Raw genomic sequence first — 14,996 nt, 5'->3', positions numbered from 1 at the left:
AGAAAATGTATATAGAAATAGACAAAATAGAATAATACACCCCCATGAATCTCTCACCCAGCTTGAATAGTTATTAATACCAATCTTGAGTCATCTATGCCCTATCCATTTATTTACCCTCTTTGGATTATAAGGATTTGAGAAATAAAAGTTACAAATAAGGAGGAAGGAATATTATATTTTAGACCTTTTCTGTATTCTGAACTTCAGTGCCCAGAAGCAAAGCTTTTGTGCCTAACCCATAGCATTCACATTACAGTCGATGTGCTTTCATGTTTCAGGTCAGCAAATTGAAACGTCACATTCGCTCTCATACTGGGGAGCGTCCGTTCCAGTGCAGCTTGTGCAGTTATGCCAGCAGGGACACATACAAGCTGAAAAGGCACATGAGAACTCATTCAGGTAGGACATCTTCTCTCCTTGTATTAATGAGCTGCTTTTCATTGGATCCCATGGGACCCTGTAAACCACCTCACACCCCTGTTGCTCATCAGAATGGGAGCTGGCATAAAAATAATGGAATTGACAAATGCTTCTCTGGCATATCTTCTGAATTCATTGTTCTGAATATACACTGGAGAATGGGAAGTTTCACTCTTATAAGAAGTCTGGGTCGATTACCTAACCCAGCTCATTCAGTTTTCCCCATACTGTCTTTTCCAAAAAAAGAAAAATTTGTAGGGATGCCTGGCTGGCTCAGTTGGTTGAGTGTGCACCTCTTGATCTCAGGGTCATGAATTCAAGCCCCATGTGGGATGTAAAGATAACTGAAAAAGAACAACTTGCAGGTCCTTCTGTTGTTCTCCTGTCCCCCGAAGACAGGAGTTTCTCTCTCTGTCTCTCTGTCTGTCTGTCTCTCTCTCTCTCTCATGTGAGTGACTTTGGTGGAGCTGGTGGAGCAGAGCTAGCAGGAGCAGTTTAGGACTTGATTGTCATCTCTTAAGAACCGCTATGAGCCCAGCCTGAGGCTTGGGCTAGCTGGGTAACACCTGAGGATTCTCTCTAGCTTAGCTTTTCTCCCACCTGATTGCAGCTGAATTACCACCTGAATTACCCTCCAATTAAATGGTGGTGCTCGGGGTACTTGGGTGGCTCAGTGGGTTAAAGCCTCTGCCTTCGGCTCAGGTCATGATTCCAGGGTCCTGGGATTGAGCCCTGCATCGGGCTCTCTGCTCAGCAGGGAGCCTGCTTCCCTTCCTCTCTCTCTGCCTGCCTCTCTGCCTACTTGTGATCTGTGTCTGTCAAATGAATAAATAAAATCTTTAAAAAAATGATGGTGCTCATTTCATCTAATTTATTCATTCTGTATTTCCTTTTAAGGGGAAAAACCTTATGAATGTTATATTTGTCATGCTCGGTTTACCCAAAGTGGTACCATGAAGATGCACATTTTACAGAAGCACACAGAAAATGTGGCCAAATTTCACTGTCCCCACTGTGACACCGTCATAGCCCGAAAAAGTGATTTGGGTAAGTAAATTAGCTGGTGGCAAATGAAAAAGTAATTTTGACTATTTGTGAAAATAGGAAGATCATAAATAACTTCCTTTTCTGAATTATTTAAGTTTTGTATAAGTGAATGGCCTGCCACTTACTAATAGCCATTGCTTACTATCTGTCTTTATCTTCCTTCTCTCACTGCAGTCAGCTGACAAGATTCTTTCCTGAATATAGGTCATTTATAAATTAAAAGGAGCTGTAATGAGAGGAAACAGTAAACCTTTATTTAGTAACCCTCACTGGTAATGTTCAGATCTCCAGTAGGGAAGTGACATAGTATGATTCAAACTAAGGTCTGTCCATTTCATTTTTCTCAGAACATAAGTACTTTCCTAAAGTAATTAGACTTTTTTATTGGTTGGATGATAACTGTATTTCTGTGCATAATTAAACTACAGCTTATACAGAGACAGAATTTATCAGTAGAAATTGTAGTTGGGCCCATAAAGGTATGGTCTCCTGGATGTCTTCCTTTGTTTTTCCTACTTAAGAGATAAAAATATTTCCCCAGTCTGTTCTCTATCCAAAATGTATTGCTTCATGAATATTATTCTTTTCCCCTTGAATATGATTCTTACAAACATTTTTAGGGGCATCTGGGTGGCTCAGTTGGTTGGGCATCTGCATTCAGCTCAGGTCATGATGCCAGGGGTTCTGGGATTGAGCTCCGTGTTCTCCCCTCCGCGGGGAGCCTTCTTCCCCCTCTCCCCCTGCCTGTTCTCTCTCTCTCTCTGTCAAATAAGTAAAAAATTTAAAAAGAAATTTATATTTAGGTAAATTGTACTTTACCAAACGTCTTTTATTACTTTGTTTTACCTTTTTAACCCATTTGATGTTCACAGCAACCATATGAATTGACCAAACCATATGTATTTTAGCTGAGTAAAGCTATGCAGTTTAGCTGGTGTCTTAAAACATTGTCATATTAATGTGACCATACTGAACAAAATGCAGCTAGCATACACTTTTTAAAGGTGTAATTTTATTTATTTATGTTAACATTTGATACACATTTTTAAGATGAAACCATGAGTTTGAAGCAGAGGACTTTAGGCTCCATATAAGACCTATAGGTCACTTGTTCATCCTACCCTGCTATTGAGAGGACTTTGTTAGAAAGATTTAAGAGGCACTGTCCTCTGATAAATGAATTTTGCTGTTCTTATGGTACAGAAGCCTAAAATCTAAGTAATATCTCATGGCAGTGTTTCTGAGCTATTAGGCCACTGTTTGGATTATTTAAGTTTTTAAAATTATTCAGTTGTATGATACAGATAGATATCTTGGACATTCTGTATCTTTATGATGCCCTTTAGGCCCTATATAATGAGGAACTTAATTGCTTAGGAGCTGTCCGATAATAGTTATCTCCCAAAGCCAATCCCAAAGAAGTTTGTGTTTCCTCTTTAAAGGAAGTCTGATTTCACACTAATACACTATAATTAAAATCTATCACTTTGTGACACAGGAAAGCATGGGCTTTGGAGACTGACCTACTAGAGTCAAGATTCACCCCCAAATACTGCTCTAAGTCTCTCTCTCTCTTTTTTTTTTTTTTTTTTAATTCAACTGATTTTTTTAGGAAAAGTAACTGCCTTACACGGTTGCTACAATTATTTAGTAAGAACACATGGAAGAAAGTCTTTCACTGTTAGGTCTTTATCATAGGACCAGAAGGGGAAGTTGAAGCTTTTTAAAAGTTACTTGAGGGGCACCTGGGTGGCCCATTTGGTTAAGCGACTGCCTTTGGCTCGGGTCATGATTCTGGGGTCCTGGGATTGAGCCCACATTGGACTCCCTGCTTAGCAGAGAACCTGCTTCTGTCTCTCCCTCTTCCTGCTGCTCTGTTTACTTGTACTCTCTCGCTCTCTCTCTGTCAAATGAATAAATAAAATAAAATTTTATTTAAAAAGTTACTTGAAATAATACATGCATGTATAAAAGGCTTTCATATAATCGTGTGTAGAGAGTAAAAAAGAAAAGCCTTCCCTCATTTCCGTTCCCTAGTATTGGCCCCCTTTGAGTCTGATGTGATGTGACTTTGAGTGAAGCAGATTGGTAGCAGCATAAATCCATGATCTCAAATGCAGCTGAGCTGTTATTGTTTCTGGGCAGTCCAGCTGTTTGTCCCTGTCAGGTGTGCTCCCATTTTCTTTAGTGAGTTCATTCATTGCTTCATTCCACAGATGTATAGGTCCCTGCTATGTGGGAGACACCGTGAGACGGTTCAGAGTTGGGTGAATCATTTGTACTTTCTTGAAACCTCTGATCTTTCCTCCCCTTTTTCCTCTGCCTCCTTGGTCTCAGTAAGTGGCCTGTTTTCCTACTTCATAAGGAAAGTTAAGGCAACAGACTGAAACTCCCAAATTTCGATTATCAAACTTAACAAACCTATCTGGATTCATCCTTTCTTTGCCCATTTGCTACAAGACACTTGGCCTCACTCTTCTTATTTGTGGCTGTTACCTGCCTTTGCCTTGATCCTACTCTCGTCTTCTCTCGAGCTTTCATACCGTCATGGACTGTCTCTTTACCTTGATGTTCACACTTCGTTTTCTAGATCTTTCCCTTCGACTCTAAACATGTTTACATTTCTCCTATTTTAAAGAAAGTTTTCCTTGTCTAGGTTTGATTTTTTTTTTTTTTAAGTCTTTAATTTTTCCTGTTAAAACCTAATTTGGAGGGCGCCTGCATGGCTCAGTGGGTTAGGGCCTCTGCCTTTGGCTCAGGTCATGATCTCAGGGTTCTGGGATCAAGCCCCACATCGGGTTCTCTGCTTAGTGGGGAGGCTGCTTCCTCCTCTCTCTGCCTGCCTCTCTGCTTACCTGTGATCTCTCTCTGTCAAATAAATAAATAAAATCTTTAAAAAAAAACCATAATTTGGAAAGTTGGAAATTTTTGTACATGGAAACTTCAATTCCTAGTTTTTCACTTATTTTTTTGTGTTAACACTTAAGGGGCGCCTGGATGGCTCAGTGGGTTAAGCCTCTGCCTTCAGCGCAGGTCATGATCTCAGGGTCCTGGGATCGAGCCCCACACTGGGCTCTCAGCGGGCAGCTTGCTTCCCTCTCTCTCTGTCTGCCTCTCTGCCTACTTGTGATCTCTGTCTGTCAAATAAATAAATAAATAATCTTAAAACAAAACACATTCTTCCCTTGGCTTCTGTGGCACTATAGCCTGATGGTTTTTTTCTCTGACTGTTCTTTCCTAGCTGTCTCTTATTTTAACCCCCTTTCCTTCCACTGGCCTTATCTGTTAGCTTTCTTAAAGTGTGATCTGTACTCTTCTTTCTCTTTTTGCCTTAGTGATTTCATGAGCTCCTGTGGTCTAATTCAAATCCCAACAGCTCCAGTTCCTACTCTAAATCTCTCATTTGAGCTAGGCTTATCTAGCATTTGCCATTCCTGGTTGCTCTCGTTGGCATTTCAGATTTAACGTGTTCAAAACCGAAGGTCTAAAACCCCCCTGGCCCCAGCTGCTTGCTCAGTTTTCAAAGCCAGAAACCTGGAGGCCATCTCTGGCAGCCGCCTTCTTTCTTGTTCTGTAGTCAGTGAATAAATCCCGGTGAAGCTACTTTTTGGGTCTCTCATCAGTTTGTCCTGCTCCTTCCAAGCCACCATCTTCTCTCACCTGTCCTGTTTCCATATCTTAACCAGTCTTTCCGCCTCTCTTTTTGCCTTTTAATTCACTTTTAGGAAAGCAGCCAGAGTAATGATTTTAAGAAGCAAAGAAGGACGTATTATTAATTTATTGAGGTACTTGTTTATTGTTTTCACAAGTTAGACTGGGCTTTGTGTTTCGCTTTCAGGTGTCCACTTGCGAAAGCAGCATTCCTACATCGAGCAAGGCAAGAAATGTCGATACTGCGATGCTGTGTTTCATGAGCGCTATGCCCTCATCCAGCATCAGAAGTCACACAAGAACGAGAAGCGCTTTAAGTGTGACCAGTGTGATTACGCTTGCAGACAGGTAGAGACCTTCATAGTTAAAAAGCAGTTGATTCCTTATTAGTGTCAGATATCATCAGAGGGTTTTAAATTTCGTATATGGTAACTGTTTTTAAGAATGGCAGTTTTCAAACTGATTTGTGCGGAATATCACCAAAGGTCTCACTCCTCGATTTTATCACCTCAGTCTCCAGCTGATGTTTTATTCAGGCACAGCTTACCTCTCCCTCATGCAGACTACTGACTGCTTTCTCAGAACTGGAGGAAATAAGTCCAGGACCTGAGAGAAGGGAAGAATATGGTCTTGGGGCTTAGGGGTGAGCTCTAGACAAGCAGCCCAGCAGGAGGGAGCCTGTCTGTACCCTGGGATTTAAGGAAGCAGTTTTGCACCCCAGTAAGATAACTTCGTCCTCTGGACAAGCACTTTTGAGCCCAGACCTTCGGAGACAGAGGCCTGTCTACCGTATGCATGCAGATGGCGGCTGGGGTGGCAGCCCCATGACGGGCTCTGAGGCCTCCCCCCGCACACGCACCTGCTGTCTTTCAGGAGAGGCACATGATCATGCACAAGCGCACGCACACCGGGGAGAAGCCTTACGCCTGCAGCCACTGCGACAAGACCTTCCGCCAGAAACAGCTCCTCGACATGCACTTCAAACGCTATCATGACCCCAACTTTGTCCCTGCGGCCTTTGTCTGTTCAAAGTGTGGGAAGACCTTTACACGCCGGGTGAGAGTCAGAACTTCACTTCCCTTATCAGGGTTCTTTTTTTTTTTTTTTTTTTTTTTAAAGATTTTATTTATTTATTTGTCAGAGAGAGAGCGAGCGAGAGCGAGCACAGGCAGACAGAGTGGAAGGCAGAGTCAGAGGGAGAAGCAGGCTCCCTGCGGAGCAAGGAGCCCGATGTGGGACTCGATCCCAGGACGCTGGGATCATGACCTGAGCCGAAGGCAGCTGCTTAACCAACTGAGCCACCCAGGCGTCCCACTTATCAGGGTTCTTAATGTCATGTTCTCGATCTACCACTGCAAAGCAGGGCAGTTTTTTCCACTGAGGTTATAAGCACAGAGATGCCTTCCCATTTGGAAAGGGCCACTCGTCCCTACCTCAGGGTTGTCTGTACATGTGTGAACCCTCTGCTGAAGCGGAGGGTTGGGGGGGACTCATTATCTGAATAGGTCTTTCTTGGGTCTTCCCTTGGGGCCATGTTAGTCAGGTCTGCCCAGGACAGGGAGCTGACCGGTCCTCCTGTGCTCCTCTCGCCTGAAGGCTGCTGAGAGGACCCAGCCCCTCCTCTTTTGAAGGACTCTCTTTCCTCCCTTTCTCTTTGTCTTTCTGTCTCCCTCCTTTCTCTCTCCCTCTGTTCCCCCCCCCCTCCTTCCTTCGTTCTCTCTCCCTCTTCCAGATGGAGACCATTTCCCTTGAAATAAGGAGAGCATGTTCAGGATGTGCTTATTAGCACATACTAGAACATTCAGACTCATCACAAATACCCGATATTTTTATTTTATTAAACTAAAGTAAGAGAACTTCTAATTTCTGATACCAGTTTTTTTAGTAACATGAACGAAGATTTTGTTTCTTCCGTTAGAATACCATGGCAAGACATGCTGACAATTGTGCTGGTCCAGATGGTGTAGAAGGGGAAAATGGAGGGGAAACAAAGAAGAGTAAACGTGGTAGAAAAAGAAAGATGCGTTCCAAAAAAGAAGACTCCTCTGACAGTGGTGAGTAACTTATTTCTTGATTTAGTCACATGTGGTAGATTTGGGTGCCCAGTTGCCAGTATGTTGATACATGGATGTGCTGGGATAGAGAGGCCAATCCCTCTTCCTTCCTTTATAACGTCTAGTCTCCGTAATGTCCCTTATATATTTACAGCAGCAGCTAGTTTGTTTCTAGGGCAAGTTTTGTGGAGTTTTTTTTTTCCTTCTGATATTCCATTGCTTGATAATACCTTATATGTTCAGTTCAGTCAAAGCCAGAGCAAAATCAGTAGCTCGACTCCCATTTCCTCAGATTAGTGATATTCTAAGGCCAGCAGAATTCCTTTTCTGTGTTGGTAACTTTTACATTTAGGAAGCTGGTCTAGATTTGAGCAGTGAATCTAATGGACATGAAGGTTTCTTAAGCATCTTGACCAACTTCTTATTTGACTGCCTGTGTCAGCCTAGCCTTGAGATGTATTGATCAAACCCCTGAAGGTCAGCCTCTCTCTTCCTACCTTAATCTCTCCATTAAATAATGTAACACCTTGCCTATTTTCGTGGCTTCTAGTCACGAAATCCAGGCAGGAGGCATGCTTTAGGCGCTGGACTCATGAAGAGGGAGGGAGAACAGGAGTGTCGATAGCAGAGAGCCACATTTGATTGTACACGCTCATCTCGTGGTTTTAGGCTCTGTGAAGTGGATGCTTGGGCTGCTGGCCAAGTAGTTGAGAAGGCACATCTGTGGCTAAAGATGTAAGCTTTTTATGGTGAAAGATGTATGTGGAGAGGTTTTGTTTTGGGGAATACACTTCCCCAGAATCACCATCAGATGGGAGAAATTCAAGATCATGTCTTAATGTGTTTCCACGGTCTTCATTTTGTCTTGTATTGCTTATTAGTAATCATGGAGAGGAATTAAGATTTTTGGAGATTGAAAATGTTTGAAAATGTCATTCTGTCCATTGATTTTTATCTAAAACTTGCTCATGAAAACACAAGGTTATATTTAGGTCTGTAACAAGGTCCCTTCTAGTTTTAGTTTTTTGTTTAATAAAACCTTTCTGTTCAGAATTTTTACTTTTTCTGGGAGAATATTCAATCAGTAAGTATGAGAGTAATTTATTTTTTGCTGCCTTTTCTAGAAAATCTAATTTAAGCGTTCTCTTCATCACTAGGTTTTCAGTAAACATGCCTCCTTTAAAGTGTTGGTTTACTTCACTTTTTAAAAGCACACCGTTCTCTGCTGGGGCGCTTGGGTGGCTCAGTCAGTTAAGCTTCTGCCTTTGGCTCAGGTTATGATCTCAGGGTCCTGGGATCAAGCCCTGCTTCTCCCGCTCCTTCTGCCTCTCCTTCCTGCTCGCGTACACACACGTGTGTGCTCTGTCTTCTCAAATAAATAATCTTTAAAAAAAAAAAAAGTATACAAAGTATTCTCTACTGAGAATCTTTGTGGGATCCTTTGGCTAAGAACTTAATGAGTGGGGACGCCTGGGTGGCTCAGTCAGTTGAGCATCCAGCTCTTGGAGTGTGCTCTCGGTTGGGGTCATGAGATCAAGCCACGCATCAAGCTCCATGCTCAGCAGGGCATCTGCTTGGGATTTTCTCCCTCTCCCTCTCTCCCTCACCTCGCTTGTGTGCGCTCTCTCTTGCTCACTCACTCTTGCTCGAAAATAAATCTTAAAAACAAAACAAAAAAATCACAGACCCCAAGTACCACCAGAGATCCACAAGTAACCTTGAGCCCGGAGGATTTCTGGGTGCTTCTAGTTGCAGAGCTTCCTGCTGCCACAGATGTTGGCTCTTCGCCTTCTGGCTTATGGTACCACCTTGTTCACGTCTGTGGTTCCTCTCCCAGTAAGATCAGCCTCACTCCCCAGTGATGCATCACCAGAGCATCTTCCAGCAGAAGACTTTACTGGTGGTTGCCGACAGATGCTGCAGCTCCTTTTGTCTTACACGTTGCTGTCTTGCAAGGCACGGTTTGGTTCTGCATCTTGTACATAGTGTTTTTTTATCCCCCCAGAAAGTCTGGGCTGTCCACCCCGCTGCTGATTAAGGCCACACAGTCACATTTGTCCTCTCCCGGAAGTTCTGCCTATTGGCCATTTGCAGAGGTTGGCCAGCAGAATCTACTGCTATGTTTAAGAACTTTTGCCAACGTCTCTCCAAGCCAATAAGCCTTTGACCCTATAAACTTTCTTTGTGTTTTTTGCTTTTTAGGCATTGGGCCAACTTGGGCAATAGGGGGCTTGAATAAGATCTACAGGGAAGTGTCTCATCTTGTTCTTGACACGCTGCCACATACCAGTGTGTTCCCCACGTTTTCACTTAGGATTTGACAAATAAGGCATTTTGTCCTGAAGATGAGGCATTTACTCCCAGCTGTCTAGATGTCAATGTCTGGTCCTAGAGAAAGATGGCAATAACCTGCACTTCTCAGAGGCAGGCGGGGAGGATAATTCGTGTGCAGAGGCAAGGGGCTGGGGTGGCAGAACAGCCCCAGGCCAGAGGCAGGAGCTTGAGTTCTGCCTGCTGTAGTTTAGGTGCCTTCCAAATCACTTAGCTTCTCACTTTTTCTATTAAAATGAGGGGCACCTGGGTGGCTCAGTGGGTTAAAGCCTCTGCCTTAGGCAGGTCATGATCCCAGGGTCCTGGGATCGAGCCCCGTATCGGGCTCTCTGCTCAGGGGGGAGCCTGCTTCAAATCTTTTTTTAAAAAAAAAAAAAAAGGAAGTTACGAAGGCAAGATGGAATAATGGAGAATGTTAGAACTGTGACACACGGTGCAAACGATCTGTGTCTGTCTAGTGGAGTCTCCTTTCCAGAGCATGAAGGACCTGCGCTACAGCTCAATCCTTTCGATCTTCAAATCACTAGTAAGCAGGTTGGGAGTGCTTTGGAGATTATATAAGGAAACTGAGGTTCACTGTGGTCTTTGTCCCAGGTCACACCCAGTAAGGGATTCAGAGCTCCTCGTCAATGTTCTTTGCACAGTAGTCCCCTCAGCTTTTATCTGATGATGGCATCAGGGAGAAAATTAGGGAGTTAAGAATGACCCATTGAATCTGGCATAGCTGAGAATGAAGTTAAAAAACTTGGACTTAAAAAACCATGAAGGAAAAAAAAAAAAAAACCCATGAAGGGGCACCTGAGTGGCTCAGTTGAGTGTCTGACTCGATTTTGGCTCATGTCATGATCTCAGGGTCATGGGATTGGGCCCCACATAAGGCTCCATGCTCAGAGTTTGCTTAAGGATTCTGTCTCCCTCTCCCTCTGCTCGCCCCCCCCACCATTGTCTGTCTGTCTGTCTGTCTGTCTCTCAAAATAAATCTTTCTTTCTTTTTTTTTTTAATCAGTCATAGTTCTAGAAGAACTCTTGATGCCCATCTTAGTAATAGGACTTCACAGCGCAGTAGAAATTTATGTTGCGCGTGCATACACACACACACATAAACACACATAAACACACACATTTTCTGCCTACTCAGAGACCAGCAAGAGCACATCTTCAAGGGTCCATCTGAGGCTTAGTACCCTGCTTTATTGTTGCATAATAGATTGAGGGAATAAATGTTTTCAACTTAAACACTGTGGTATTACTATATATCTGGCATGTGATGGAATTGCCTCTGAAGAATTTGAAACTGAGGGGCGCCTGGGTGGCTCAGTGGGTTAAAGCCTCTGCCTTCAGCTCAGGTCATGATCCCAGTGTCCTGGGATTGAGCCCCACATTGGGCTCTCTGCTCAGCAGGGAGCCTGCTTTCTCCTCTCTCTCTCTGCCTGCCTCTCTGCCTACTTGTGATCTCTGTCTGTCAAATAAATAAATAAAATCTTCTAAAAAAAAATTTGAAACTGAATATTCTGATGTTTAAAGCTAGAAGAAAAAAGTAATATCCAATCCACATAAAGTAGGAATAATAGTCTTCAAGTTGATTTGTGTATTAATTCTAGCACAATACCAGTTTACTTTGTCAATGTTGATAGCAAAAATTCTAGCAAAAGCATTTTTAAATGGACTTTTATTGATGAAAATAAATACGTGACTAGACTTAATAGAATGTGTGATTTTGTGTGTGTGTCATATTTTTCTTCCACCATACTTCTCCCTGCCCCCCATCCCTACTACCTATTACTCCGATTTCATGAGAAGAAAATGCTGAGCCAGACCTGGATGACAATGAGGATGAGGAAGAACCTGCTGTGGAAATTGAACCCGAGCCAGAGCCTCAGCCTGTGACCCCAGCCCCACCACCTGCCAAAAAGCGGAGAGGACGCCCCCCTGGCAGAACCAACCAGCCCAAACAGACCCAGCGTAAGTTACTTGTCTCCACTTAGTAGGCTGAAGGCTGGCATCCGTTCCCAGCATGTGGAGGAGCCAGACGGGTCCTTGTTTTGGGGGATGATGGGAACTAAGCCATGAGAACAAGTTAAGGTCACACCAGGAACAAACTGTCAGGAAGCAATTATTTAGTTTTTACGGGAAACACATGAGGAAGACCCTAGAAACCTGTTACGCTTCAGTGAGAAGTCCAGAGTGAAAGGGTACTCATGTTCTGCAAGATGGGTACTTCTAATGTAGGAGGGTTTTGCAAAACAAAGTCCCACTCAGCTGGCAGAATTGATATGGTAATGAATGTAAAAGAGCCAGATTTTAAAGGATGAAGGATAGAGCAGTTTCTGTGCTGAGACTGATCCTCCTGAGAAATCCAGGCCTAGGGATTCAAGTGTTGGCCTTCTGACTCAGGAGAAGACACAGCGGAGGTGTTCACCCTCTACCTCACACCACAAATGGCGGTGGGCAGCGGTCCTATCTTGGACACGGCCCTTGTGACAGCAGCAGGCTCTAGAGGACTGGAGTCTGTTCTGTTCTCTGTTGCTGTGGATATCCTGAAAGCTGGCAGGCAGGGTTTTTTCTTTAACAAATACAAGACTTAGTCTGATGTTTGTTATTTTTCTTTAATGTACTCCCCGAGCCCTGTGTGTAGATGTCGGTTTGGGGTGGGGGAGGTTGACTGTAGATCCTGGGAGCCATTTTGCCTCCACACCCTTGAATGAAAACACTGGCGGAGGCCCTGGGTATGGGAGACTTGAGGATCGGAAATGGATGTTCCTGCTGTCAGTGGTGCACCTCCAGCAGCCCTGGATCACAGGCATTGTGAGGTGGTCTTGGTCACATCCGGCCTGCATCTCTGGCCTGTCTCATAACTAGCGCGCTTTCTGACCTGAAGGAAAACTAAGGCTTTTAGTATGGCATTTAGGGGGCATATGAACACAAATGTCAGCATTTTGTTCTTCAATAGTCAGAGAGTATCGGGGCTTTACAAATGGCCATATTTTAGGTCATTGAGTCTTTTTTAATGACTTTCGCTAAGTCATTAGCGAAATTAGCATTAGCACTATCCTAGCTAAGGCTTTCCTGCATTGCTGACATCCGTTTAGTGTCAAGTCTGACAGGAACCTTTGCAGTCGTCAGGGGCTATAATGGAGCGTTTTGTTTTGTCCGTGCTCTTTCTTGCCAGCAACAGCCATCATCCAAGTGGAAGACCAGAATACAGGTGCAATTGAGAACATTATAGTTGAAGTCAAAAAGGAGCCAGACGCGGAGCCCGTGGAGGGGGAGGAAGAGGAGGCCCAGCCAGCTGCCACAGACGCCCCCAACGGAGACCTCACGCCTGAGATGATCCTCAGCATGATGGACCGGTGATGGCGGGGCCGTGCTCATCACCAGGACTGCTCTGGGCTGTGTTTCAACGGCCCGCATCTTAATTTTTTTCCCTTCTTTCTTCTTTTGGCTTTGGGAAAAGCATCATTTTACACCATTTTACCAAACATACTGAGAACTAAAACTTCAAGGATGATGTTAGAAAAATGTGATTTTACTAGAACTTGCTGTTTGATGTTAGCAAATCATGGAATGTTCTGAGTCCCCGAGGGTTTACTGTGGAGTGCTGAGGACAGTGTTGATGCCTAACTGGTTTTCTTAGATGGAAACAGAGACATTGAACCTTCTCTCTCGCTATGGTAAACCACTCCAGAATGGCCACCGGGTTTTCCAGAGTTCTAGGTCTTCTTCCCAGGAGAGTTTTTAATTGTAAATGCAGACTTGGGAACGACTTACACTTTTAAACTGGTTTTTGCTTCTGCTTCTCCCTGACTCCCTTTGCTCGGAGCCAGCTGCACACCAGTAGTACGGCATGCTGCGGTCGGTGTCTGTCCTGAAGGCTTTGCCTCTTTCTTGGCAAAGTTTCTGGTATGGTCAAGCTTGTAAATAACTTTTTTTACATTTTAATCTTTTCCATTAATTAAGAGATTGAAAAGAAGTGCAGTGTAAGAAAACCCAGCATTTTAATTACTTGCAAATTAAGTTACCACAGACTCTGTCGTGTGTAAATGTTGACAAGGAATTGGATCACAATCATGTAGCAGAACGGCACTGAGACTGCTGCCCGCTAGTGACGGACGCCCACACGGAAGATCGCGATTGCCAGCCCGTGGAGCCAGCATTTGAATCTTGTACAATTAACTTTCAGTTATGATTTCCCATCTACATTTTCTTTGCTCTGTTTGTAGCTGAATTTTGTGTTTTATTACTCCTCTGTTCAAGCAGAAGGGTGATTATGAGTGGGTCACAGCAGCCCAGAAAAGTTCACTAGGTCAGTAATTTAAACTTTGGATCTGCAAAACAAAATAATAATGTGAAACAAAACCAACTAAAAAGTGATTCTTGCACATGAACTGTCACACGTTTGAAATGTGTTTTTTAGAGAGCCTCAGTCTTGCTGATTTCAAACACTTTTCTCTTCTGTGTATTGCTTTTAAAAGAGCCATCAGTTAGCTATCAGACTCTAGGTTGATGCATTTTGTACTTAGCTGTACTGTGTGATATTTTTCATTATTTTAGGACGCCAACATGAGACCTGTAATAAAATATGTAATGGGGTTGAAAGCTGGGGAGGAGGATCTACTGCTGTACAGCTAATAAATCATAACGGATTAACAAGTGCTCCAGACACTTCGTCATGTGTGATCTCTGCCTGCTGAGGGCCCTGCAGGTCCACATGCGTGGCCTCAGGTGGTGGTCGCCTGGTCGCCCTTCAGAGGCGAACTCTGTTCCCAGGACGGCCACTTCCTCTCCGGCACTTCCAAAATGATCTTGGCAAGTGGTATTAGTGAGTGAATCCTGCCGCAGGTTTTAACTCCCCGGAGGTGTGTGTGAGTAGCAAGGTATGGGTGGAAAGGCGCTAAGCCTCCGTGATCCACCTTAGGAGTGGGTCCCTGCGGCAGAGGGTGACCACAGAGATTAGAGAAGAAGGGGGCTCAGGGAAGTTCTGTCCTCTGGATCTCAGCGCAGTGAGGGCTGAGATCAGTACCTTGAGTTCTGCCAGGTGCAGGACAATAGAAGCTGGGCCCATTTTGCCCTAGAGAAGGTCGTTTGGGAGGGGAGACAGGCTGCAGGGAGGTTCCTAGAGAGCATAGCTTGTGAGCAAGCCCACGGGAGGCATGATGGAAAGGGAATTGGAATGGGAGGTTGATGCATTTGTGAAACTTCTTGCTGCTGGCCATTTCTGGGCAGATAGCTTTGGCAAACCCATTTTGGGTAAAAGCTTTAGCCACTAATTCTAGGGCTTTTTAACCAGAATTCTGAATTAGTGGTTTTCAGTGAGAAGTAACAAAAGGTAAGGTGTGTGTGACCTTTGGCTGTTTGTACTTTCCACATAGTCCCTTCTCCCAGGAAAACGGACCCCCGCCCGCTGCCGCGCAGCCCTTCTCTAGCCTGTGGTCTGGATCAGTCTTTGAAAACATCTGAGGGAGCCTTGTGGCCCCGGGAGGCGCAGTCCGG

At 44.1% G+C, this 14,996-nt stretch overlaps 1 protein-coding gene across 3 annotated transcripts in view; it reads left to right on the top strand.

Annotated features, from left to right (window-relative positions):
- Positions 1 to 14,164, top strand: part of CTCF (CCCTC-binding factor) — a 54,564-nt gene extending 40,400 nt beyond the window's left edge. For 2 of the 3 annotated variants that reach the window (XM_059150695.1, XM_059150694.1), the window contains 7 exons: positions 282 to 402; positions 1,321 to 1,470; positions 5,309 to 5,469; positions 5,995 to 6,177; positions 7,040 to 7,175; positions 11,307 to 11,468; positions 12,676 to 14,164. In XM_059150695.1, the coding sequence (XP_059006678.1) occupies positions 282 to 402; positions 1,321 to 1,470; positions 5,309 to 5,469; positions 5,995 to 6,177; positions 7,040 to 7,175; positions 11,307 to 11,468; positions 12,676 to 12,860 (1,098 nt within the window). In that variant the 3' untranslated portion in view covers positions 12,861 to 14,164. The remainder of the gene's footprint in view (positions 1 to 281; positions 403 to 1,320; positions 1,471 to 5,308; positions 5,470 to 5,994; positions 6,178 to 7,039; positions 7,176 to 11,306; positions 11,469 to 12,675) is intronic. The other variant, XM_059150696.1, reaches the window with a different exon arrangement.
- Positions 14,165 to 14,996: the final 832 nt, after the last annotated feature.

The sequence above is a fragment of the Mustela lutreola genome, chromosome 16 (genome assembly GCF_030435805.1).
Source record: "Mustela lutreola isolate mMusLut2 chromosome 16, mMusLut2.pri, whole genome shotgun sequence".
Classification (NCBI taxonomy): domain Eukaryota; kingdom Metazoa; phylum Chordata; class Mammalia; order Carnivora; family Mustelidae; genus Mustela; species Mustela lutreola.
This window is presented reverse-complemented; position numbering and strand designations above follow the sequence as displayed.